This window comes from Aquarana catesbeiana, linkage group LG11, assembly GCF_042186555.1.
Source record: "Aquarana catesbeiana isolate 2022-GZ linkage group LG11, ASM4218655v1, whole genome shotgun sequence".
In the NCBI taxonomy this organism is placed as follows: domain Eukaryota; kingdom Metazoa; phylum Chordata; class Amphibia; order Anura; family Ranidae; genus Aquarana; species Aquarana catesbeiana.
In genome coordinates, this window is record NC_133334.1 from 272,171,776 (window position 1) to 272,197,869 (window position 26,094).

The window sequence follows — 26,094 nt, forward strand, 5'->3', positions numbered from 1 at the left end:
TATACTACTTTATTGGTACTGTATGCATCAAAATCATGGACTTGACTATCAATTAAATCCAATAATTTTACCTACTCACATGTATTCATTATTATACTTTCAATTGACATGCTTCATTTAAAGTCCCACTTGCCCCTCTCTTTTTTTCTTGTATATATGGTCACCGTGGTTGGATGTTCCGGGACTCGCACCGGTAGATTTGATCACAGATAGGCTGCTTAGGCTCAATACTGACTAGCTTGATTCATCTCTGCAGGGTATAATGACAGAATACTCGAGAGGTGACAGCGCATTGTCTCTGTGAATGTTGCAAAAATAAATGTTTTTTTTTTTGCACGTTGTATCTGTTAATGTACTGTATTATTGCGTTTAATATTTTTATGGAATTTACATCAGTGGCGGGTGTATTTCCGGCGTAAATGACATTGACATGTATTGTTGTTGGCAATGTATGCTGCTGCATTTTCAATAAAAATCTTTGTTGAATTAAAAAAAAAAAAGAAGAAGAAGAAAACTAGGCATAGATTATACAATCAGATCATACACTGCTCAAAATTCATTGAAGAAATGTTTAAAAGTACATCTCTTTAAAATCCTCAAGCCTTCCCGACAGTCTCACCTTAGCTTTCGGTGTTGCCTTTATAGTCCATATGCAGTCCACAGCCTGACCGGCCTTTAGTTTATCCCCCTGTTCCACCTGGCTAGATCGGATAATTCCATCTGGTCCTGATAACTCGAACTGGCAGTCTGAAGAAAGCAAAGGAAGGCGGTCAACAGAACAACAAAAGGATTTTCATTAACAGAAAATCAGGCTTCCGAAAAAACTCATACAGACCTGGTATTGGGCTTAGGATACCTCCGAGATAGCTGAAGTCCGGGTCTGCAAGAAAATAAAATTTTTAGCAAGCTCTGTTTATTTATTGCTTTAAAGCTAATATACTGTGCCTTACCTCTCGTCCCCATCATTAATATGCCAATAACATTGTTACTTTAATCCTTTATGCTTTTATTACATACCTCTTTTTAGACTCGGGGATAGCTCTATGCAATGCAAGCAGGTCATGGCTGGTGGAAGGGGCTGGCAGGATGCTGTACATAGCCTCCTGAAACATCAAGACCAAGGTACCCCCCCCCCCCCCCCAAGAGTCTTTATTAACTGATGCAAGCAGTGGGCTGGCTCTTGGGAATAATTTAGTGTAGCCAGGTCCCGTGGTCCCAGAGGCCTAATGGTGACCTCAGGGGTTAGGGAGAGCTGACACCCTTCCTTGTAGAGTGGGTTACCCGGCATGGTGGGTGTGATGCAAGAGGGAATGATGGGAACAAGTCACTTTTTGAATGCAAACAAGGGATTCATTGTCTCCTAACAGAACTGTGGGAGAGAGGGTTAGGGCCAGGACACCCTTGAGTAGATGCAATGAAAATTAGCAGACTCCGAGACTTCTATTAGGCCTCAGGCAGCCTAGCAGCCAGCTATCCCCGGGATAGGCCTCAGGCTTCCAGCCTAGCAGCCCGGGGCGACATAACACACGTCCACCCAGACAGCCATCCAGGTGGCACAGAACCCTAATCACCTGACTCCACCCAAGTAAATAGGCTCTCCCAGCAGGCCAAGGGACTAAAGAAACCCCCACCAATTGGCTGAGACACCCCCCCCATCCATTCATGATCTGACCTTGCTAAGCCCCTGTCAATCTAATGTCACCAGCCACAGTGCCACCTAGTGACAGAAGAGAAAAGGTGCAGCAAATCAAGAATTTAGGGAGGAATCAGTGGATCTTCTATCAATCAACCAGGATCAAGGTTGCCAACCTCCCACAGCATTTTTTTACTGACAAAACATGGAAAATTTACTGGCGGAGCACATTTTTTACTGGTAACCTGAGAAATTACAGAACTCCTATTGAAAACTAACACAGTGAATATTTGAACAGTATAGACATTATATGGAAACACTGGCAATACCTATAACAAAGTAATTTGCTTGATTTACACTTAAAAACGTCAACACAGCATGAAATTATTAGCCCCTGATATTTACTGGCAGTTGTACAAAAAATCACTGATTTTTACAAACTATCAGTAAATTTACTGGCGGTTGGCAACCCTGGGACAATTACTACCTGGCAAACTAAATTTGTTAGCAACCCTGTCTAAACACCAGGGTGCTACATTAGCAAATATTAAAATGCCTTGATGGGTGGATGTGTGGGGAAGCGGACATGCATTCCTCAGCAGACTGCATTTTCAGGCAGACCACCCTAGGTAATGCCACATGTGTAGTTGGTCCTCCATAATTGAAATAACTGGAATCCAGTGTACACAGCAAGAAGCTCACAGTGTGCAGTGAAATGAGAATGAGCAAGTTTAAAACTTAGTTTTCTACATTTCTTCAGAAGCTCCAAACAAATACTGTATATTGTATAAGAAACCAAAGGGGAAGGTGCTGCAATTAAGCGATTCTCTAGGACAGCCATTTTCTACTAGGGTTTCATGGTATCCTAGCATTCATTCAGAGGTTGGTACAGGCTCATTGAGCTGTGGTTGATTAACCTTCTATCTGATGGTGCTTGCCTTGTTCTGGGGCCAACAATTACTTAGCAGAGCCAGTGGCATGACACCAGTGATGCTCTTAGCTGTGGAATTTGGACCACCACTCTAAGGGGGGTATTCTTACCACTGACCACCAACATACTGAGTATTGTTTCCACTGACCACCAATGTAAGGAACATTTTCCCCTCTGATCACCAATGTAAGGAACATTCTTCTCACTGATCACCAATGTAAGGAACATTCTTCCCACTGATCACCAATGTAAGGAACATTCTTCCCACTGATCACCAATGTAAGGAACATTCTTCTCACTGATCACCAATGTAAGGAACATTCTTCTCACTGATCACCAATGTAAGGAACATTCTTCTCACTGACCACCAATGTAAGGAACATTCTTCTCACTGATCACCAATGTAAGGAACATTCTTCTCACTGATCACCAATGTAAGGGACATTCTTCTCACTGATCACCAATGTAAGGAACATTCTTCTCACTGATCACCAATGTAAGGAACATTCTTCTCACTGATCACCAATGTAAGGAGCATTCTTCCCACTGATCACCAATGTAAGGAACATTCTTCTCACTGATCACCAATGTAAGGAACATTATTCCCACTGATCACCAATGTAAGGAACATTCTTCTCACTGATCACCAATGTAAGGAACATTCTTCTCACTGATCACCAATGTAAGGGACATTCTTCCCACTGACGACCAATGTAAGGAACATTCTTCCCACTGATCACCAATGTAAGGAACATTCTTCTCACTGATCACCAATGTAAGGAACATTCTTCTCACTGATCACCAATGTAAGGAACGTTCTTCTCACTGATCACCAATGTAAGGAACATTCTTCTCACTGATCACCAATGTAAGGAACGTTCTTCTCACTGATCACCAATGTAAGGAACGTTCTTCTCACTGATCACCAATGTAAGGGACATTCTTCTCACTGATCACCAATGTAAGGAACATTCTTCTCACTGATCACCAATGTAAGGATCATTCTTCTCACTGATCACCAATGTAAGGAACATTCTTCTCACTGATCACCAATGTAAGGAACATTCTTCCCACTGATCACCAATGTAAGGATCATTCTTCTCACTGATCACCAATGTAAGGGACATTCTTCTCACTGATCACCAATGTAAGGAACATTCTTCTCACTGACCACCAATGTAAGGAACATTCTTCTCACTGATAACCAATGTAAGGAGCAATCTTCTCACTGATCACCAATGTAAGGAGCATTCTTCTCACTGATCACCAATGTAAGGAACATTCTTCTCACTGATCACCAATGTAAGGAACATTCTTCTCACTGATCACCAATGTAAGGAGCATTCTTCTCACTGATCACCAATGTAAGGAATGTTCTTCCCACTGATCACCAATGTAAGGAACATTCTTCCCACTGATCACCAATGTAAGGAACATTCTTCCCACTGATCACCAATGTAAGGAACATTCTTCCTACTGATCACCAATGTAAGGAGCATATTTCCCGCATATGCCTGATGAATTTGTTTTAGAAGGGGTCCCCCAAGACCTGCGCATTATTTTGTGGGTTCCTTAGGGGTAAAAGGTTGAGAAAGGTTGTCCTAATATAAGGGTGCCCTTCTACATGTCTTTTTGTCTTTGTGTGATTATGATAATTAAAATTGACAAAGAATAAGGATTCTGAAGGGAGGACTGCAAAGAAATGAGCATTGTAAAATCTGAAACCTTATGCCGCGTACACACGATCGGACTTTACGGCATACTCGGTCTGGCGTACCGGATTTCGTTGGACAATTCGATCGTGTGTGGGCTCCAGCGGACTTTGTTTTATCAAAAGTTTGACGGACTTAGATTTGAAACATGTTTCAAATCTATCCGGCGGACTCGAGTCCGGACGAAAAGTCTGCTCGTCTGTATGCTAGTCCGACAGACAAAAACCAAGGCTAGGGCAGCTATTTACTACTGGCTATGAACTTCCTTGTTTTAGTCCGGTCATACGTCATCACGTACAAATTCGTTGGACTTTGGTTGATCGTGTGTAGGCAAGTCCGTTCATTCGGAAAGTCCATCGTAAAGTCCGTAGAAAAGTCCGCCGGACAAAAGTATGCCGTAAAGTCCAGTCGTGTGTACGCGGCATTAGATGAAAACACCTTTTCAAGTAGAGTTGGGGAGGCGTGGTTAGACCCTCTGTCGGGTTTTATTGCTGTCTCTGTTGGAACACATCAGCAAAATGCAAGGGACAAAAGCCAATTCATGAAATCAGTTCTCTATTTCTGCCAGCATTCCTCTGAATTCCTCTTTTTAATTCTGGTGGGATAGTAATCTTCGCCATCAATTCTAATTAAGTCAAAGCTTTACTCCAGGGAAAACAAAAAATACCCTTAGACCCCATACACACTATTAGATTTTCTGCAGATTTTTATCTTCAGATTTGCGACAACCTTGTAGTGCAAGGGCCTGCCTGATTGTATACAAATTGAAACTCTTAAGGTTTGACCTCATTTTATATGGTTTTGGAAAACCCGAAGACAAAAATCTGCAGAAAATCCAATAGTGTGTATGGGGCTTTACATGCTGATTTATGCCCAGGTTACCAGTATAAAGGACTTGACTTACCTGATCCCTGGCTCCAGCAGGCTCCTCCCACACTATAAGAACAGCTGCCTCATCTCTAAGGTGCTCCAGCAGTCAAAGGCACACTGATCACTGATGTCATCAAGTACAATGCAGGACCAATATCCCAGTACATGAGGATGCCAAGGGACCACCAGCTGCCAGGGGAGCCAAGGATTAGGTAAGTAAAAGTCCTGGCTACTGGTACCCTAGGCATGAACAAACATTTAACCCATGCAGTCTGAGGAGGAGCCCCACTGCAAGGCTATTTTTTGTTTTACTCAGAGTTTAGCTTTGACCTAGCGTCAACCTTTCTCAACCATTTTACCCCAGAGGAGCCCATGAAATCATTTACAAGTCTCAGAGAAACCCTCATAAGATTAGTCCTTTTGGGGGAAGATGTGACCAGAATGATACCCTTGCAGCCATATCACTAGCTCTGCCAAGTAGTGTTGGACCTGGCACTAAGCAGGCGCCGTCAGATAAGAGGTCAGTTAGCCACAGCCCATAGAACCCCTAGCCATCCCTGGAGGAACCCAATGGTTGCATGGAACTCTGGTTGAGAATGACCTCCTCTAGGGGGCTAAGTTATTACTGCGGAAGAGGAGACTTAGGAAATGCTTCCTCCTACCTGCAGTAGACTGATGACATCATCCCAGTGTAGACAAAGCCATTGACTAACTCAAAAACTGCATTTTAGAGCTAAATGTGCCTTTTTTTAAAAATGGTATTGTTGCAGTAAAGTCAGTGGCATTGCTATGGTAGTACGGGGGGGGTGACACCATCAAGTAGGAAGTGATATCGACCGCGATGATGTCACCCCATCCATGACAGTGCACAGATCGGCGCATACACCTTATCATTTATAGGGGCAGGTTTGGGGTGCACACCGTGAGCATGTTCTGGCAGGCTAGACAGGAGAAAGTCCAATGGGGGGATGGGGGGGGTCATTGCACCAGGTCACACCAGCCCTAGAGACGCCATTAAGTAAATTTACTGAAAGATCCACTTTGCGGATCCAAGTTGTGCATTCAGCCTGTCCCAGTCATTGACTTGCTCTAAGATCAGAGGACATACAGCCTCTCTACCATTGTTACAAAGCTCTATATACTGAACAATTCTTATGTTGGCTCATAATCATAGAGAGTATTAGAAGCATGTAGCAGCACAAGCCCTTGGTTCCCTGGTCTCCATACCTGGGATGAAGGAATATTTCGCTCGGAACCCCAGGCCTTCCAGCTCTTCATCGGAGGTGAACTTAATCCACATAAAGCGCCCCGTCGATCTGATTGCCGTTGGACTCCGAATCCCGCAGTACCGATCGATGAGCGGAGAGAAGCCAAATGGACCGTCTCGTACTTCTAGGTGATCAAAGCGACATTCGAAGGAAGGCTCTATGTGGTAGGGCTCATCAAAGGTCAGTTCAATTCTTTGGCGAGGAGCAGCTGAAGGATGAAACCCAACAGTGTTACAATGTAGTGTTATCACTTTGTAATTCTAGTTATAAAAAATTCAATGAGAACCATAAAATATCTTTAACCAAAGCCACATCATACACAACACCGAGCTTCTCTAGGGGACCTTGCACCCAAATGTAAGGTCTGCTTATTAAATTATGTGAAGCCCTTTCCAGACACGATACAGATGTAGCACCCTCTAGTTAGGTGCTAGGGAAGTTTATTTTTTGGCTCACTCTGTAGTCAGGGGTGTGGAATTGTCTGTTTTGGTCTGCTGTGGCTCCACAGGATGTGGGATTGATTGCTTCCCCCTAATTCTGTTGAGAAACCTCCAGAGCTTGGGGCAGGAGGATTCAAAGCCTCAGCTTGAATATTTACTACCTGCTGACCAATCCCTAGGGGGGGTGCCCAGTAGGTGGTCAAGGAAGAGGGTAATTAGGCTGAAGCCTGGGCAGAGGAGTTAGTGTCTGGTCCTACCTAGCTGAGGACTGCTGATGCTTCAGGGGGCTGCTTGCGCCTGGAGGCATCCAGGACTGGCTGCTGGACAACTTGATACTATGGACAGAACCCTCAAATTCTGGATCTCTCTTAACAGGTCCGTAAGTAGAGCTTGATTACTGAGGTGCAATCCCCATGGTCCCCAGCTATGGATAGAGATTGTTAGCCCTGAACTTGATCAAGATTGTTCATGGTTCTCAGCTGTGAGGGTTTTAGGCTGCTCTGTTCTACTTTAAATTGTGCTAAAACCTCTTTGAGAGAACCTCCCAGGTAATTCCATAGGCATTTCTGTATATGTGTTTTGTCTAATTTAACATAGTAATAATGTATTTTTGATGCATTGTTCAAATGTTCAGATTGGACCTTTATGTTTCTTTGACTTATGTATTGTTTTCTATATTTTAGTGATTTTGCATGCAGTATTTCCAAAAAAACCTCCTGAAGAAGCCAATGTTTGGCGAAACATGTTGAGATCTGAAGCTGCTGCATATGCATTATAGCCACATGGATCCTCTGTGCTGGTTTTATATGAATTAGTCATTTTAAAATACGTTTTTATAATAACATTTTGGATATTTTTATAACAAGTGTGTTACCACCTTTAAAATCCCATTTCTTTTTCTATACACGTGTTTTGAATTGTGCTAAAACCCCTTTGTTCGTGGTCTTTAGTTGTGAACGTAGTGACTGTGCTGCTGCTCTAGAAAGGAGTGTCCTTAGCTTGCATTTGCAGTCCAGCGTTTTGGAGTATCCCAGCCCTCATTGTTCTCCTTCCGTTCAAGTTTACGGCAATTGACCTCAAAAAAAGAAAAGACATCCCCTAGACCAGTGATGGTGAACCTTGGCACCCCAGATGTTTTGGAACTTCATCTCTCATGATGTTCAACTACACTGCAGAGTGCATGAGTATCATGGGAAATGTAGTTTCAAAACATCTGAAGTGCCAAGGTTCGCCATCACTGCCCTAGACTGATTATTGAGCCGGGTTGAGGGAACTGTTGCTTTGTGTCTGGTTGCCTCTGAACTTTATAGGAAAGAACTTGGCTAAATCCAGTGGCCCATTCAGGGGTGAGCACTACACAGATAACAATAAATCCCGAAATCATGTCCTCATAAGGCTGCATTCACAATGTAATAAATGGCACCCCAACAAGCATACATAAGCCAAAGGAATGCAACCGCCCTTGGTGAGGCAGGTACAGTTTTTGGCAGGTGGACCTGCTTTGAGGGTCCATTAAAAAAATTACACAATACAGCTCTAAAAAATGCACATGATTGCACACAGGGATATAACATTTTAAAAGAGAGAGAGAAACATTGCACCCACCTTCTAATATATAGACACATTCTTTGTTCGGAGGATATGTGTTGGGAAAATTTGGGGATGCAAAGTGTCCTCCATTACTAGTTCTGACCCAGCTTCCGCACTGGGTCACAGGGATGTGTTTCGCTCCCATAACCGGTCCATCTGAAATAAATAAAAATATATTACCTAAAAGGAATGATAACGTCCCTTTATATGGGCTCCTCTTTCTTTTTACCAACCACCTTAAAGGATAAAGTACTCCAAGAAAGTAAAGGAGAAAAGGTTGCTGGAGGCTGCAAGGTCTTTTAGTGTATCCTGTATAAAGGCAAAGCTTTTTTTTGGCTAGATTGAGGAAGGGTTAGACCTTATGTCATTTTGGGGAAATGTCTCACTCTATATGTTCTGGTGACCATAGTCCAAGGGACATAATGTCCAAAGTTGTCATCAGAAAAAGTGGTGATGATAAATACTTCAATGGGGGCAACTTTTCTGGTGAAAACTGTCTAATGTCCAATCAGGGGCGGACTGACAACTCATGGGGCCCCCGGGCAATAGAAGATTATGGGGCCCCCGGGCAATAGGAGATTATGGGGCCCTGGGCAATAGGAGAAGATTATGGGGCCCCCGGGCAATAGGAGATTATGGGGCCCCCAGGCAATAGATTATGGAGCCACACAGTATACACACACACACACACATACAGTATACACACACAAACACACAATATAGACACACAGTATACACACTCACACACATACAGTATACACACACAGACACACAATATAGACACACAGTATACACACACACATACACACACTGAAAAGGCACTGGAGAGGTGGGGCAGCTATAATCTTGGGATTTTTTTAAAAAACACAGATTTTTACATACTGTCCCTGGTTTTATTGAGGCTGGCAACCCTGATGGGGCCCCTTAGTGGCATGGGGCCCTTGGGCAGTGCCCGAGTGCCTGAATGGTCAGTCCGCCCCTGTGTCCAATCAATCTTCACAAAAGTCTATAGTGGACTGATTAGTCCTATGAATGTGTAGCATCCTCCTAGTTAGATGAAATTGTTGTCTCTTCTGTAATTAGTGAAACAGTGACTGGTTGTTTTGGGCCAATCAGGCTTGATTGCTTCACCCTGCCTTCTGGAAAGCTCCAGAACATAGGAGTGGAGAAGGTCAAATAAGTAGCATGAATATATATGGGGCCTCGGTCAATCCCTAGGGAAGTGTACCCAGTAGGTGACTGTGGAGCACATAAATAATTTGAGTTCTGGTCAGCCTTGTCTTGTCCAGGTGGATAAGTTCCCAGCCTGAAGGGCTGACTTTCTGCGCAGCCAGGCTGCAACTCTGCCAGTGCTCAACTGTGGCAGAGCTGGGGGGGGGGGGGGGGCTGTTTGCTAAATGTCTTTGGCGCTGATCAAGAGATTTCATCGAGGATCTGGTCTGGAGAGTTCACTGGGAAAATGTCTGACTGATATTGGTGTACAAACATGTGTGTAGGACCCTGGTGACTGTTGCTGCTGCTATCTCTTGTGTGCTAATCCTAAGGCTTGCCTCGTCTGGAACATTACATATGGTTACCCAGTGCTCTCCATTTCCTGGGTTATTACTGAAGGGACGTTTCTAAGAAATATCTGCAGGGTGAATATTGTCCTCCTATTACTGCTCAGCATTCTGGAGTATCCCACAGCTCCCTGTGACCTATCCTAGTTGTCCTGCAATAAATCTAGAAAAAGGCAACCCCCTAGACTATTGAGGCAGAAGAGTGAATGTTGCTGTGTGCCTGGCTGCTGCTGCAGTAGTGCGAGAGGAACCTGTGGCAAATCAGCGGGCCCTTTCCGAGGGTGAGCGCTACAAATGTTATTGACATAGTATGGTCATGTGGCCATATTAGGTCAACGATGCCATGAGCACCCTCACCTCTTTGTGTACTTACAGCTGCAGGGCAGGAAATACTCTGGCTGCAGCTGTTTGGGCATCTTGTTGTTGGACCATCCAAGACAAGTAGGAAGCCCACTCAGCTCTACTTTAAAAAAATGTATTTTATTTTTTGGGTGGAGTGATCCTTTAAATCAGCCTTCTGCCACCAGTGCCTGTAGGTCAGCCTAGGCCCTCACAAAGGTGCTTTGACGTATACTATGTGCAGATGTGTGCCACCAGCACCCAGGCTTTGGGCAACACTCCCCTAGCTAAATGCGATGCTGTAGAGTTAATCCAATTTCACTCAGGTCTTAAATACCAGTAAATATACGCTCACCGGACATTTTATTAGGTACACCTGTTCAATTGCTTGGTAACACAAATTGTTAATCAGCCAATCACATGGCAGCAACTCAATGCATTTAGGCATCTAGACGTGGTGAAGACGACTTGCTGAAGTTCAAACTGAGCATCAGAATGGGGAAGAAAGGGGATTTAGGTGACTTTGAACGTAACATGGTTGTTTGTGCCAGATGGGCTGGTCTGAATATTTCAAAAACTGCTGACCTACAGAGAATGGTCTGAAAAAGAGAAAATATCCAGTGAGCGGCAGTTGTGTGGAGGAAAATTACTTAATTATGTCAGAGGAGAATGGGCAGACTGGTTCAAGATGACAGAAAGGCAACAGTAACTCAAATACCCACTCGTTACAACCAAGGTATGCAGAATACATCTCTGAATGCACAACACATCGAACCTTGAAGCAGCAAAATTGGACAACAGAAGATTGGAAAAACGTTGCCTGGTCTGATGAGTCTCGCTTTCAGCTGCGACATTCAGATGGTGGGGTCAGAATTTGGGGTAAATAACATGAAAGCATGGATCCATCCTGCCTTGTATCAATGGTTCAGGCTGGTGGTGGTGGTGTAATGGTGGGGGGGATATTTTCTTGGCACACTTTGGGCCCCTTAGTACCAACTGAGCATCGTTTAAACACCACGGCCTACCTGAGTACTGTTGCTGACCATGTCCATCAATGTATGACTACAGTGTCCCCATCTTCTGATGGCTCCTTCCAGCAGGATAATGTACCATGTCACAAAGCTCCAATCATCTCACCACTGGACAATGAGGTCACTGTACTCCAATGGTCTCCACACTCACCAGATCTCATCCAATTGAGCTCCACACTCACCAGATCTCATCCAATAGAGCTCCACACTCACCAGATCTCATACCAATAGAGATCATGTCAATATGGACCAAAATCTCTGCGGAATGTTTCCAGCACCTTGTTGAATCAATGCCATAAAGAAGTAAGGCAGTTCTGAAGGCAAAAGGGGGTTCAAACTGGTACTAGCAAGGTATACCTAATAAAGTAGCCGGTGAGTGTATGTTGCACGTGAGTCTTGCAGAATATGTTCTGCTGCCTGGTATCCATAATGGTAAAAGGACATAACATGGCCTCTCCACTGTGTGCTTCTTGCATTGTCAAGACTTGTTCTGCCAGGAAGCATCATTGAATAATTGCTGCCAGGGCAACACTGAAAGGGTCGCTATTATGAAAAATGTAATTAGATCTGGTATTATATTTATTGAGAGCCGTAGAACGTTGCCTCGAAACTGACAAATCATACAATCAAACCTAAGTCACAGCAGGCGATGTGAACTGGCTATGTACATACCTTGTGTCCTCTGCGCCACAGCAATCCCTTCTACGACCAGTATAGTAATCAGGAGAACTATGAAGAGAAAAAAGAAGAAATGCAGATATTAAAGTGATCTTTCAGCAACTTTACAAGTTTTCAGGAATCAATTCCTGCCATGTCACAATCTACAGCAATGGTATAATGTTTTATGCCCTTTATTGACTGTCTTTTATTTTTCCCATAACAAGGATGCTATTTAGCCGCTACAAATCACTGCTACAAAATCGCTCATGTGATGAAATTGCTCAGCAGTCATTTAGCCTGTTGTATACATGGACAATTCAAACTGGTCAGGCGATAAGACAATAGAACAGCCTTTCTCAACCTTTTCAACACAGAAGGACCCTTGAAAAACTTTCTGGTCTCAGGGAACCCCTGCACAATATTACTATATCTACAACTCATGATACATTAGTGTTATGGTCAGTGAAAAGAATGCTCCTTACACTTGTGGTCATTGGGAAGAATTACCCCCTTACAGCTAAACTTGATCATTTATGTAAGCGGAAACTTATCTGAAAGACAGAAATTGCTCATTGCTCAAGGAACCCCTAGCAACCTCTGGAGAAAGCCATTGAAAACTTGTTGAGAAACCCTGCAATAGAAGAGTGGAGGCTGAGTGCATAACCATGCATCAAAACGTTTGGTAGAACAAAGTTATGGGTAGCTGGAGTTATTTCTAAATAGAGACAATTACTGTGGAAGTCGAGCTTGACTCAATAGCCTTGTGCCTTCCTATTGGTCAGCAAGGTTGCCCATCACATAAAAAGCCCAACTAGAAGGCTCAGGCAGTGGAAGAGGGTGGAATAAAGGTTCACTTGCTTGGTACTGTGAAAGTCAAGCTTGGCTCTGTACCTGTGTGCCTTCCTATTGGTCACCAAGGTTGCCTATCACATTAAAAGCCCAACTAGAAGGCTCAGCGAGTAAGGGGGGTGGAATCAAGCTTGACTTGCTTCGTAGTGAGAAAGTCAACCTTGGCTCCCTTGTGTGCTTCCATATTGGTCATTAAGGTTGCCCATCATATTAAAAGCCCAACCAGGAGGCTCTGGAAGTGGGACAGGATGGAATCAAGCTTGACTTGCTTGATAATGTTAAAGTCAAGCTTAGTTCCATACCCTTCTGTTTATACTGTGAAAATCAAACTTGGCTCCCTTGTGCTTCCATATTGGTCTTTAAGGTTGCCCATCATATTAAAAGCCCAACCAGGAGGCTCAGGAAGAGGGAGAGGGTGGGATCAAGCTTGCTTGCTTGGTAATGTTAAAGTCAAGTATAGCTCCTGGGCTCTCTCTTTTGGTCAGCAAGGTTGTCCATCACAATCAAAAGTCCAAGCTGGAGTCTCAGGAAATGGAAGAGGGTGGGATCAAACTTGATTTGGTTGATACTCTGAAAATCAAGATTGGCTCTATATCCTTGCGCCTTCCTATTGGTCAGCAACCTTGACCATCTTATTAAAAGCCCAATCGGGAAGCTCAGGAAGTGGAAGAGGATGGGACCAAGCTTGACTTGCTTGACTTTTTCTTTTCAATATTTTTATTCAGAAAATTTTTAACAAGTACAAAATCAGCATTTGCCGTTGTAACAGTAATTGCTCATTATCAAACCGGAGATGATTCAGTTACAGCACAGAAGAGCATATTTTGATATTAAATTTGATGTATCATCATCCACATATTAGATTTATGTGAGAAAATCAAACATAGCCAGAAAAAAGAAAAAAAAAATTAAACCATAAAGAAACACTGTATAACTTATGAAATGTAGAAATAGCATCAGCGATGAGGTTTCATAATGTTCTTTGCCTTCTCCACTCATCTCACTAGAGATATGCAAAGCTTGGGAGGGAAATGCATATATAATATAGTTACATAGTTACATAGTTAGTAAGGATGAATAAAGACACCAGTCCATCCAGTTCAACCTGAGTGAGTGTGGGTGCATGTCTACAATTCTCCCTATACATTGTGTCTCATTAAGATGCTCATCTATTATATTATTATTTATGGTACCCATATAGCACCCTCAATTTACGCAGTGCTCCACACATACATTGCCCACTCACATCAGTCCCTACCCTCAAGGAGCCCACAATCCAAGGTCCCCAAATCACATTCATATACTAGGGCCAATTTTGGACAGTAGTGCTGTGGTTGGGGTTTGAACAAGCAACCCTTTTTACTGCTAGGCAAGAGCACTACCCACTACACCACTGTGCCACCCGGTTTTAATTCTGGAATACCTCTTCGCGCTCTTGGTACTGCACAGATATATTTCAATGCGTAACATGGAAAACAATGAGGGGTAACTCCCTTTCCCCCTCTGCTACATCTACTTGATGTAATCTACTAACTTAACTCCTGTGTAGTCCCAGGGACTGTAATTGGTCCGAGGGCCCATCGAAAGGCAAATTCAGATTGAAGAAAGATAGAAAGGGAAAAGAGATGACAGAAAAAAGAAATAGAGGGTAGTGAAAGGGGGTGCACTCTAGTCCCGGAGAAGAGCGCTGCAGAGCCAATCCCATCTCATAATGGAGCTGAAAGGTAGTTAATCCAGGTGTCCCATATTTTATCAAACAAAGCTATTTTATCGTTCAAAAATGCAGAGAGGCGTTCATTTACCATTATCCATGATAGTTTAGATTTCAGCAGGTGGAAAGGGATTGTAGGGAACTTCCAAGATTCGGCTATGGATATTTTTGCTGCTACAAATATGAAGGCTAAAAGTGTCAGGGCTGGGCTCAGCCCTTCCTTCTCAAAGCTGGCCGCTGAGCTATCCGCTAATTGCCAGCTCTCTCCACAGTGACTCACCTGTTGATGATATCCTGCTCGTCAGTCCTGCCTACTTAAGCCGTCACATCTCTAGAGACGCTCTCCTTTGTTCCTGTTAAAGACTTGCTTGGCTGACATTCCTTCTGGCTCCAGATCCTGCTTGCTGTTCTACTACGCTCATCTCTGGCTCCCTGACGTTTTGTTTTGTCTGACTATCCGTTCCGGTTCCTGAACTCTGGCTATGTTTTGACTATGTTTACTCTGTTTACCATTTTATTATTATTATTAAACAAGTGTGATTTAACTGTACTTCTGTCTCAGTCTAATTCATGGTTTGTGATAATGAGTCTCCTCATATGTTTTGATGTCCCCTCCACTGGGCATCCCAACAGTGCCTGTAGAGGTGATTTAATGAGGTTCATTTGGGTCAATGAGTATATGAAGTTTTATGTGTGTATCCAGAACCTCGGCACTTCCGGGCATGTCCACCATATGTGGAACATGATGCCATCCATGCCACATCCTCTGAAGCACTGCGGAGAGGCCCCCGGGACATAGGTTGCTACCCTCACTGGCACCATGTACCCCCGCATGACTTGCCTGACTTTTTACAGAAAACATTGCCCTTTTTATATAATTTCAGGATCATCTCACAGCTTTATATAGCATAATGGCATTTGTGGGCCATTGCCTAAGACCAAAGGGTATGGGCACCATGCCTCAAATATACTGATAAGGCTCCCCTAAGACCAAAGGGTATGGGCACCATGCCTCAAATATACTGATAAGGCTCCCCTAAGACCAAAGGGTATGGGCACCATGCCTCAAATATACTGATAAGGCTCTCATTTGTTAGTCTGTTCTGGCCAACTCTGGACATTGGTGGCTAACTTCACCTAAAGCAATCTGGGGAAAGATGTGCTGGGTATGATGAGAGGAGCCAAACAGCTAGATTTAGTTCAAGAAACAAAAAAACAGCTTGGAAACTCTACAATCAAGCTAATCAGAAAGTTCATTCACTTTCAAGCTCTTTAAAGACTCGTACACATGAGCGCAATGTCCGACAGAAAAAGTCAGACGGAAGCTTTTCATCGTCTAATCTGATCGTGTGTATGCCTCATCAGACTTTTTTTTTTTTACGAAAATTCTGACGGACCTAGAAATGGAACATGTTCTAAATATTTCCGACGCAACCAATTCCTATCGGGAAAACCGCTCATCTGTATGCTGTTCCGACGACCAAAAACGAGGCATGCTCTGAAGCAAGTACGAGACGGAAGCCATTGGCTACTGGCTATTGAACTTCCTTTTTCTAGTCCCGTCGTACGTGTTGTAGGTCACCGCGTTCTGGACGGTCAGACTTTGATCGGACTATGGTTTGACCGTATGTAGGCAAGACCGCTTGAATGGAATTCCGTCGGAGTTCCGTCGGAGAAACCTTCGGAATTTATTCAGACGGCAAAACCGGTTGTGCGTACAGGGCATAATACACAACAACCAGATTGCATACAGACCCTTACTTGTGAGATGGGTATGTCTGCTTCCTGAAGCCTGTGCTGTACAACTTCCAATCTTTGCTTGCAGTATCATCAATAAGGGTCAGTTAACACATGTTAAAAAATAAAAAATATACAAGGTGTCCTGTGTCAATGTCCACCTGTATAAGTAGAGAGGCCATGGGGGTTCACCCTTCCCATATAACCCTAGAACTGAAAGTGATGGGAAATACACATTTTTACAGAAGACATTGAATTGAGATCCACCCAGGAACACCTGAAACAAGGGCAACTGTCTAACAGCTAAACACACAATGAACTTAATAATACATATTTACCCAACAAAATATTCCCAATTCTGCTTGTAATCCCTACTCCCCTGCTTCACTGCACAGCCAGGAGAGTGACACTGTTATTCGTTAGGACAGGGGCCTCCAAGCTACAGCCTAGGGTCACATCCAGCCCGCTACAACATTTTAGATGGCCCACGGCTAGGGCCAGTGGTGTGCACAGATTGAGAATTCAGGTCAACAGAGGCTACCTATGGTCTCCACTCATAGTTACGTAGTTAGGTTGAAAAAAAAACACAAGTCCATCTAGTTCAACCAAAAAAAACAAAAAACTCCACCCATTCCCCCCAACAGTCTCTAGCACAGGTTCCCCCTTGCTGTGTTGTCATCATCCCCGCTCTTGGTTGCTAGGACCGCTAGAAATTTGCTCCATCCAGACCTGCTCCACTCCCCAGTTCCCACCTTGCTGCTATTGTCATGCTGTAAGGGAGACTGTAAAGGGGGACCCTAGTGTAACGGGGCACTCTGATGAGGACCTAATGTAAATGGGGGGCTCCAATGGGGGCACTCTGATGGGGACCCTGAGGTAATGGTGACTCTGATGAGGACCTGATGTGTATGGAGGACTCTGCTGGGGACCCAGAGGTAACGGGAACTCTGATGAGGACCTGATATATATGGGGAACTCTATTGAGGACCCTGATATAAGAGTTGCACTCTTATGAGGACTTGACCTGCTCCACCTCTCACTCTGCTGCTATTGTCACGCTGTAAGGGGGACTCTAATTGGGACCCTAATAAAAGCAGGAAGTCTGTTAGGGACCCTGATTTAAGGGGGCACTCTGATGGGAATCCTGATGTAATAGGGACTCTGATGAGAACTATATATATATATATATATATATATATATATATATATATATGGGACTCTGATGGGGACCCCGAGGTAATTCCTTGGCGTCCAGATGCTGAGCAGCGCTCCCATCATTCTAAACTTCTCATATCATATCTCCTTTTCTTATGTCAAAAAAGAGCTTCTGATGAAATGGTCCTCTTCCAGGGAGTAGCTGAAGTAATGCCAAAAAAAAAGTGTTATGCGATACATACTAGCACATTATACCTTTACTTTGCAGGGTTTTAATAACCACTTCCGGACTGCCCACCGTCGTTATACGTCGGGACTTTGAAGTGGAGTATCGTTGTTATGGCAGCAGCTAACTGAAATAACCCCGGTATCGGCTTCCTCAGAGAGCGGTCCGGTTTCAGATAAAAGTGGTCTCTGCGGCGGATTCGCTGCCAGATCACTTTTATCGGCGGCAGGAGAGGGCTCTCCCCCTGCCGCGCTCCGGTGCCCTCCGTCGCTTACCGGAGCCGTCGGCAGCGGCGGAGGCGATCGGATCCTTCTTGTGGCCTGACATGGAGACGAGTGAGGGGAAGATGGCCCCCACCCGTCTCCATATCATTGCAGGGCTGAAGCGACGTCAAAACGTCACTTCCGCCCATAGCTCTTAAAGGGCCTTTTTTTTTCATTTTTTTAAATGACAAAAATTTTTTTTATTTTTTTATTGCATTTTAGTGTAAATATGAGATCTGAAGTCTTTTTGACCCCAGATCTCATATTTAAGAGGACCTGTCATGCTTTTTTTCTATTACAAGGGTTTACATTCCTTGTAATAGGAATAAAAGTGACACAATTTAAAAAAAAAAAAAAAAACTGTGTAAAAATAAAAGGTAAAATAAATAAGAAAAAAAAATTTTTTTTTAAACGCGCCCCGTCCCGCCGAGCTCGCGTGCGGAAGCGAACGCATACATGAGTAGCGCCTGCATATGAAAACGGTGTACAAACCACACATGTGAGGTATGGCCGCGATCGGCAGAGCGAGAGCAATAATTCCCTAGCCCTAGACCTCCTCTGTAACTCAAAACATGCAACCTGTAGATTTTTTTAACCGTCGCCTAATCGTCGTTTTAAGGGTAAACGTTTGTCGCCATTCCACGAGCGGGCGCAATTTTCAAGCGTGACATGTTGGGTATCAATTTACTCTTTATCTTTCACAATATAAAAAAATTGGGCTAACTTTACTGCTGTCTTATTTTTTTAATTGAAAAAAGTGTATTTCTTCCAAAAAAAGTGCGCTCGTAAGACCGCTGCGCAAATACGGTGTGACAGAAAGTATTGCAACGACCGCCATTTTATTCTCTAGGGTGTAAGTATAATGTTTGGGGGTTCTAAATAATTTTCCAGCAAAAAAAACCTAAACAACAAATCTCCGAAAGAGGCTCGTTCCTTAAATGGTTAAATTAAAAAAGAACATTTGACACCGTTTACTTCCTCTTTAAAATACACCTACGATAAAAAAAAATGATAGACCCTTCATTTATTTATAAGTCGGCAAACTTACAAAATCTGCAGGGGATAAAATAATTATATCCCCCCCCCCCCGTACAATCAAATGTCTTCGCCTGCATCAATAAACGATCATATTCGGATGAACGAGTTGCTGGCTATCCATTTTCACTTCACAGTGTTCTCCTCTTCTCCGAGAACGTGGACGGGGCCTTTGAGGAGCTTTGTGTGTTATGCAGTTGACACGAATCGTAAAGGATCTAGGAATAAGGTTAGTGTTCTTCCAGGTTGTAGCCCCCCAAGATTTGAGCTTATTGGCCAATGGCCGTTTTTTGACCGGAGTTCAGCTCTAAAGTCCTCCTCTATTGACTAGGCATGGTTGTTGGTGGATTTCTTAGTGAAGGATAGAAGTCTGTAGAATGGACTTCTTCAAAGTGTTTATGATAAACAGCAACAATTTCGGGTTCCCATTAATTAGATTAAGTGCATTGATCAGTAAAGCTCGCGTCCGGTGGTTTATCGGATTGTAATCAAACAGCGGTGTTTTATGGATTTGAAGGTGATCCCTCAGGGGTCCGGTATAAATCACGCGTGGAGGCGTCACGCTCAGGGGAGGTATAGATCATGGAATTGCTGACTGAAACAATTTCACGGTAACATTTCTAATCTGTTACCCGGCATCTCATGAGATCGTTGGCGAAACTGAGTAATTCTAGCAGTCACGCGGCCCGGTTATTGCGCGCTGAGGGTCGATTTATAGGTGCTGATGTCAGCTACGACGCTAGCGGGGAGGTCCGACTCTATTTATATCTCTTTCAAGTCCAATTCCAGCCAATGTTTTCTAGATTTGACAAGAACGGGGAATGCCGCGTACACGCGATCGGAAATTCGGCCAGCAAAAGACCGATGAGAGCTTTTGGTCGGGGAAATGCGACCGCGTGTACGCTCCATCGGACTTTTGCTGGCCGAATTCCAGCCAGCAAAAGATGGAGAGCAGGTTCTCAATTTTTTTCGGTTGGAAAAAGTTCCGATCGGAAATTTCCGATCGTCTGTAGCAATTCCGACGCGCGAAATTCCTATGCATGCTCGGAAACAATTCGACGCATGCTCGGAAGCATTGAACTTCATTTTTTCGGCTCGCCGTAGTGTTGTACGTCACCGCGTTCTTGATGGTCGAAAGTTCAGCGAACTTTCATGTGACCGTGTGTATGCAAGGCAAGCTTGAGCGGAATTCCGTGGGAAAAAAACATCCAAGATTTTTCCGACGGAAATTCCGCTCGTGTGTACGCGGCAGAAGAGTTAACAATTATTTTTCTGTTTTTAACTACCCTCCGTGACCCCTATTGGGGGAAATTTTTACCACTTCCTGTCCCTGTGGCACCCTCACTAGAAATGGTGGGTGCTTTCGAACACCATGACAAGACTACAATAAAAACATTGGTGTCAATTTACTAAAGGCAAATAGGCTGTGCGCTTTGAAAGTGCAGTTGCACTCCTTTTTTTTCCCAGAGCTTAGTAAATGTTGTGAAGCTTCACTTTTTTAACCACTTCAGCCCCGGAAGATTTCCCCCCTTTCTGATCAGGCCATATTTTGCGATACGGCACTGCGTCGCTTTAACTGACAATTGCACTGTCATGCGACGTTGTACCCAAACAAAATTGACGTCCTTTTTTCACACAAATAGAGCTTTCTTTTGGTGGTTTTTATTTTTAATATAAGTTTTAATATACGTTTTTATATAAAGACATGGGTGAGCAAGTTTGGGGTGGAGGAACTTGACTGGCCTGCACAGAGTCCTGACCTCACCCCGATAGAACACCTTTGGGATGAATTCGAGTGGAGACTGTAAGTCAGGCCTTCTCGTCCAACATCAGTGCCTGACCTCACAAATGCTCTTCTGGAAGAATGGTCAAACATTCCCATAGACACACTCCTAAACCTTGTGGACAGCCTTCCCAGAAGAGTTGAAGCTGTTATAGCTGCAAAGGGCGGAGCCAACTCAATATTGAACCCTACAGACTAAGACTGGGATGCCATTAAAGTTCATGTGTGTGTAAAGGCTGGCGTCCCAATACTTTTGGTAATATAGTGTATTTGGTGAAGTGCTTGCTATGCTGTGCCCCCCCTTACTGCATTCATTCCTCCCTCTCCTCTGTGACAAATGAAGCCAGAAGTGACGAGGATCTCATTTTCAGTGTCAAGACGATCCTGGTTTAATCGGCTGCCTTGTAGGCCAGAAGAGGGATGAGGGGTCTAATAGACCTCAGATCTCTCCATAAAGAGTACTTGTCACTGCTCAAGCTATGGATGTTGTTCATCCGTTGAAATCAGTGGCGTTGCTAGGGGGTGGCTTTTGGGGCTATAACCCCGAACCTGGGGCCCATAGCCCCGAGTTTCTTAGAGGTGGCCGTGTCCTCTCTGCAGCTGGACTGTGAGTGCGGTAGGCAGCACCAAAGAGCGGGCAGGCAGCACAGGAGAGCCGGGCGGGCGAGAGAGCAGAGAGGTGACATCATCTCTCACCACCCGCCCTGCATCATCACTGTTCCCCTCTTACTGTGCAGCCGCGGGCAGCAGAGAGATTACATAATCACTGTCCGCCCCCTCTCTGTGTGACCCTGATGTAAGGAGCGGCTCACTGGGGACTCTGAGGTAAGGAAGGGCTCTCTGAGGACCCTGATGTAAGTGGGGGGGGCTCGCTAAGGACCCTGATGTAAGTGGGGGGGCTCTCTGGGAACCCTGATGTAAGGGGGGCTCTCTGGGGACCCTGATGTAAGGGGGGCTCTCTGGGGACCCTGATGTAAGGGGGGCTCTCTGGGGACCCTGATGTAAGGGGGGCTCTCTGGGGACCCTGATGTAAGGGGAGGCTCTCTGGGGACCCTGATGTAAGGAAGGGGCTCTGTGGGGACCCTGATGTAAGGGGAGGCTCTCTGGGGACACTGATGTGAGTAGGGGCTCGCTAAGGACCCTGATGTAAGGAGCGGCTCTCTGGGGACTTTGAGGGAAGGAAGGGCTCTCTGGGGACCCTGATGTAAGGGGGAGGCTCTCTGGGGACCCTGATGTAAGGGGGGCTCTCTGGGGACCCTGATGTAAGGGGGGGCTCTCTGGGGACCCTGATGTAAGGGGGGGCTCTCTGGGGACCCTGATGTAAGGGGGAGGCTCTCTGGGGACCCTGATGTAAGTGGGGGCTCTCTGGGGACACTGAGGTAAGGAAGGGCTCTCTGGGGACCCTGATGTAGGGGGGGGGCTCTCAGGGGACCCTGATGTAAGGGGGGCTCTCTGGGGATCCTGATGTAAGTGGGGGCTCTCTGGGGACACTGATGTAAGGAAGGGCTCTCTGAGTACCCTGTTGTAAGGAACGGGCTCTCTGGGGACCCTGATGTAAGGGGGGGCTCTCTGGGGACCCTGATGTAAGGGGGGGCTCTCTGGGGACCCTGATGTAAGGGGGGGCTCTCTGGGGACCCTGATGTAAGTGGGGGCTCTCTGGGGACACTGAGGTAAGGAAGGGCTCTCTGGGGACCCTGATGTAGGGGGGGGGCTCTCAGGGGACCCTGATGTAAGGGGGGGCTCTCTGGGGACCCTGATGTAAGGGGGGGCTCTCTGGGGACCCTGATGTAAGGGGGGGCTCTCTGGGGACCCTGATGTAAGGGGGGGCTCTCTGGGGACCCTGATGTAAGGGGGAGGCTCTCTGGGGACCCTGATGTAAGGGGGGCTCTCTGGGGACCCTGATGTAAGGGGGGGCTCTCTGGGGACCCTGATGTAAGGGGGGGCTCTCTGGGGACCCTGATGTAAGGGGGAGGCTCTCTGGGGACCCTGATGTAAGTGGGGGCTCTCTGGGGACACTGAGGTAAGGAAGGGCTCTCTGGGGACCCTGATGTAGGGGGGGGGCTCTCAGGGGACCCTGATGTAAGGGGGGCTCTCTGGGGATCCTGATGTAAGTGGGGGCTCTCTGGGGACACTGATGTAAGGAAGGGCTCTCTGAGTACCCTGTTGTAAGGAACGGGCTCTCTGGGGACCCTGATGTAAGGGGGGGCTCTCTGGGGACCCTGATGTAAGGGGGGGCTCTCTGGGGACCCTGATGTAAGGGGGGGCTCTCTGGGGACCCTGATGTAAGTGGGGGCTCTCTGGGGACACTGAGGTAAGGAAGGGCTCTCTGGGGACCCTGATGTAGGGGGGGGGCTCTCAGGGGACCCTGATGTAAGGGGGGGCTCTCTGGGGACCCTGATGTAAGGGGGGGCTCTCTGGGGACCCTGATGTAAGTGGGGGCTCTCTGGGGACACTGATGTAAGGAAGGGCTCTCTGAGTACCCTGTTGTAAGGAACGGGCTCTCTGGGGACCCTGATGTAAGGGGGGGCTCTCTGGGGACCCTGATGTAAGTGGGGGCTCTCTGGGGACACTGATGTAAGGAAGGGCTCTCTGAGTACCCTGTTGTAAGGAACGGGCTCTCTGGGGACCCTGATGTAAGGGGGAGGCTCTCTGGGGACCCTGATGTATATACATGTGTATGCCCACCCAAGCGTATGACTTTCTTTACTTCGTTGCTATGGGCTCTAGCCCTAGATCTTTTGTAGAACTAGCAAAGCTCCTAAATGTAATAACAATAAAGTTGAATTAAAAAAAAAAGTGTAAAAAATAAATTTAAATAAAATGAATGTAAAATTAAAAATTAAAGCACCCCTATTCCCTGTGTTCATGCACACGTGCAAACATGCACGTAGATCCCACACATACTGTATATGTAGACAGTGATTGCACCACACATGCATCACACGGCATACAAAACATTACATCTTTACATATTTGGTATCTATTTACTCGGCTCAACATCATCTTTTAGCTCTTATCAAAATAGAGAAAATAGAAAACTGCAACAGCTGCCATTTTATTCTCCATATAATGTTTGGGGGTTCTAAGGGGTTTTCCAAGCAAAAAATAAATAAAAAATTGCTGATTTTAACATATATGTGAAAAGATTTTAAAATTGGCCCGGGTGGGAAGTGATTAAAGTATAACTCAAGGTAACTTTTTTCTTAGTTTTGGATAGAGGGGGGAGGGATTAGAACCCCTGTCAGTTTTTATTGCTGTATGTGTCCACGTTAATGAGATCCCCCCTCTCTATTTGTCCTGTTTACCTTTATCAATGAAAGTGAAAATAAAAGATTGCCCCCAAAAAAGTAACAGAGGGGAAATCTTCCAATGGGTTCCACTTGTTCTGGTGACTTGGGGGGGTCCCCAATGAATTCTCTTAATTTGCGGGGATTTCCTCTCACTTCCTGTTTAGCTATGGGACAGGAAGTGAAGGGAAATCTCCCCGATGACACACAGATGTTGTGGAAAAAAAATCTGACAGGGCTCCTTACTCTATCCAAAATGAAAAAAAAGTTTTGCTTATAGTTCTACTTTAACCACTTGCAGATCACATTATAGTGGAATGACTATAGCGCGGCCGGCTAGTTCTGGGAGGTTGTTATATGACGGCCCCTCGTGATCACTTTCTCCGCACGCTGCTGATCACAGATTGAGGTAAAGAGCCAATCAGCGTCTCTTTACCATGTGATCAGCTGTGTCCAATCACAGGTGATCAGCAACGTAAACAGAAGTCGGTTATTGGCACTCCTTTCCTCATGCTGACAGTGCCCTCCAGTGCTGCCAATCAGTGCCCTCTAGTGCTGCCATTCAGTGCCTTTCAGTGCTGCCAATCAGTGCCCTCCAGTGCTGCCAATAAGTGCCCATTAGTGCTGCCAATCAGTGCCCTCCAGTGCTGCCAATCAGTGCCCTCTAGTGCTGCCATTCAGTGCCTTTCAGTGCTGCCAATCAGTGCCCATTAGTGCTGCCAATAAGTGCCCATTAGTGCTGCCAATCGGTGTCCTCCAGTGCTGCCAATCAGTGCCCTCTAGTGCTGCCATTCAGTGCCTTTCAGTGCTGCCAATCAGTGCCTTCCAGTGCTGCCAATCAGTGCCTTCCAGTACTGCCAATCAGTGCCCTCCAGTGCTGCCAATAAGTGCCCATTAGTGCTGCCAATCGGTGCCCTCCAGTGCTGCCAATCAGTGCCCTCCAGTGCTGCCAATCAGTACCCACCAGTGCTGCAAATCAGTGCCCTCCAGTGCTGTCAATAAGTACCCATCAGTGCTCATCAGTGTCACCTATCAGTGCTGCCTACCAATGCTCATTAGTGGCGCCTATCAGTGTCACCTATCAGTGCGGCCTATCAGTGTCCACCAGTGCAGCCTATCAGTGGCCATCAGTGCCACCTCATCAGAGCACATCAGTGCAGCGTCACCAGTGCCACCTATCAGTGCTCATCAGTCCCCATCAGTGCCACCTCATCAGTGCAGCCTATCAGTGCCCATCAGTGCAGGTCATAATTGCTCATCAGTGCCCATCAGTGCAGTATCTTCAGTGCACATTAGTGAAGGGGAAAAATTACCTGTTTGCAAAAATATTTTAACATACTATGAAAAAGTTTTGGTTTTTTTTTTCAAAATTTTCAGTCTTTATTCATTTATTTAGCAAAAAAAATAAAAACCCAGTGGTGATTAAATACCATCAAAAGAAAGCTCTATTTGTGTGAAAAAAATGATAAAAATGTCATATGTGTACAATGTTGTATGACCGCGCAATTGTAATTCAAAGTGTGACAGCGCTGAAAGCTAAAAATTGGCCTGGGCAGGAAGGGGGTAAAAGTGCCCGGTAGGCAAGTGGTTAATGATGTATTATTGATCTCCGACCTGCAATAATCTGTATATCTCCCCGGAGTTCAGTTTTAACACCAAAAGTCAGCAATCTCCAGAGATATCGGACACACGGGAGGAATTGGTGATTTTTCTTGACTTTTGGGGCGTTGCTGTGGAAGCTGCATTCAAAAGAATAGTTTGTTTCTCTTTTGGATGAAATCGATCGGTCCGCGGGCTGCCGGGGAGCGGCAAAGGTGGTTTTTGAAGGCGATAAGAGAAGAAGAAGCTCGTTCTTCCCCGGCGCCGGCGTCCCGCGGCTCTTAGTTCCCGACTCCCAATCATAATTCTCATTGTTAGCGGCGTCCTGTTGGGAGTGCTCTGGAATTTTCTGTGTCTCGTTTCTCATCCGACACGCGGCGTGCCAAGCCTCCGCCAACTCCGCTATCTGCGATCAT

The 26,094-nt window shown here is 45.4% G+C and overlaps 1 protein-coding gene across 1 annotated transcript in view; it reads right to left on the minus strand.

Moving 5' to 3' along the window:
• NETO2 (neuropilin and tolloid like 2) overlaps positions 1–26,094 on the minus strand; it is an 88,826-nt gene that overhangs the window by 14,640 nt on the left and 48,092 nt on the right. Inside the window, exons 2-6 of the mRNA XM_073605830.1 lie at positions 12,046–12,102; positions 8,460–8,600; positions 6,374–6,622; positions 836–880; positions 620–747 (exon numbers count right to left, since the gene is read on the minus strand). Coding sequence (XP_073461931.1) covers positions 620–747; positions 836–880; positions 6,374–6,622; positions 8,460–8,600; positions 12,046–12,102 — 620 coding nt within the window. The remainder of the gene's footprint in view (positions 1–619; positions 748–835; positions 881–6,373; positions 6,623–8,459; positions 8,601–12,045; positions 12,103–26,094) is intronic.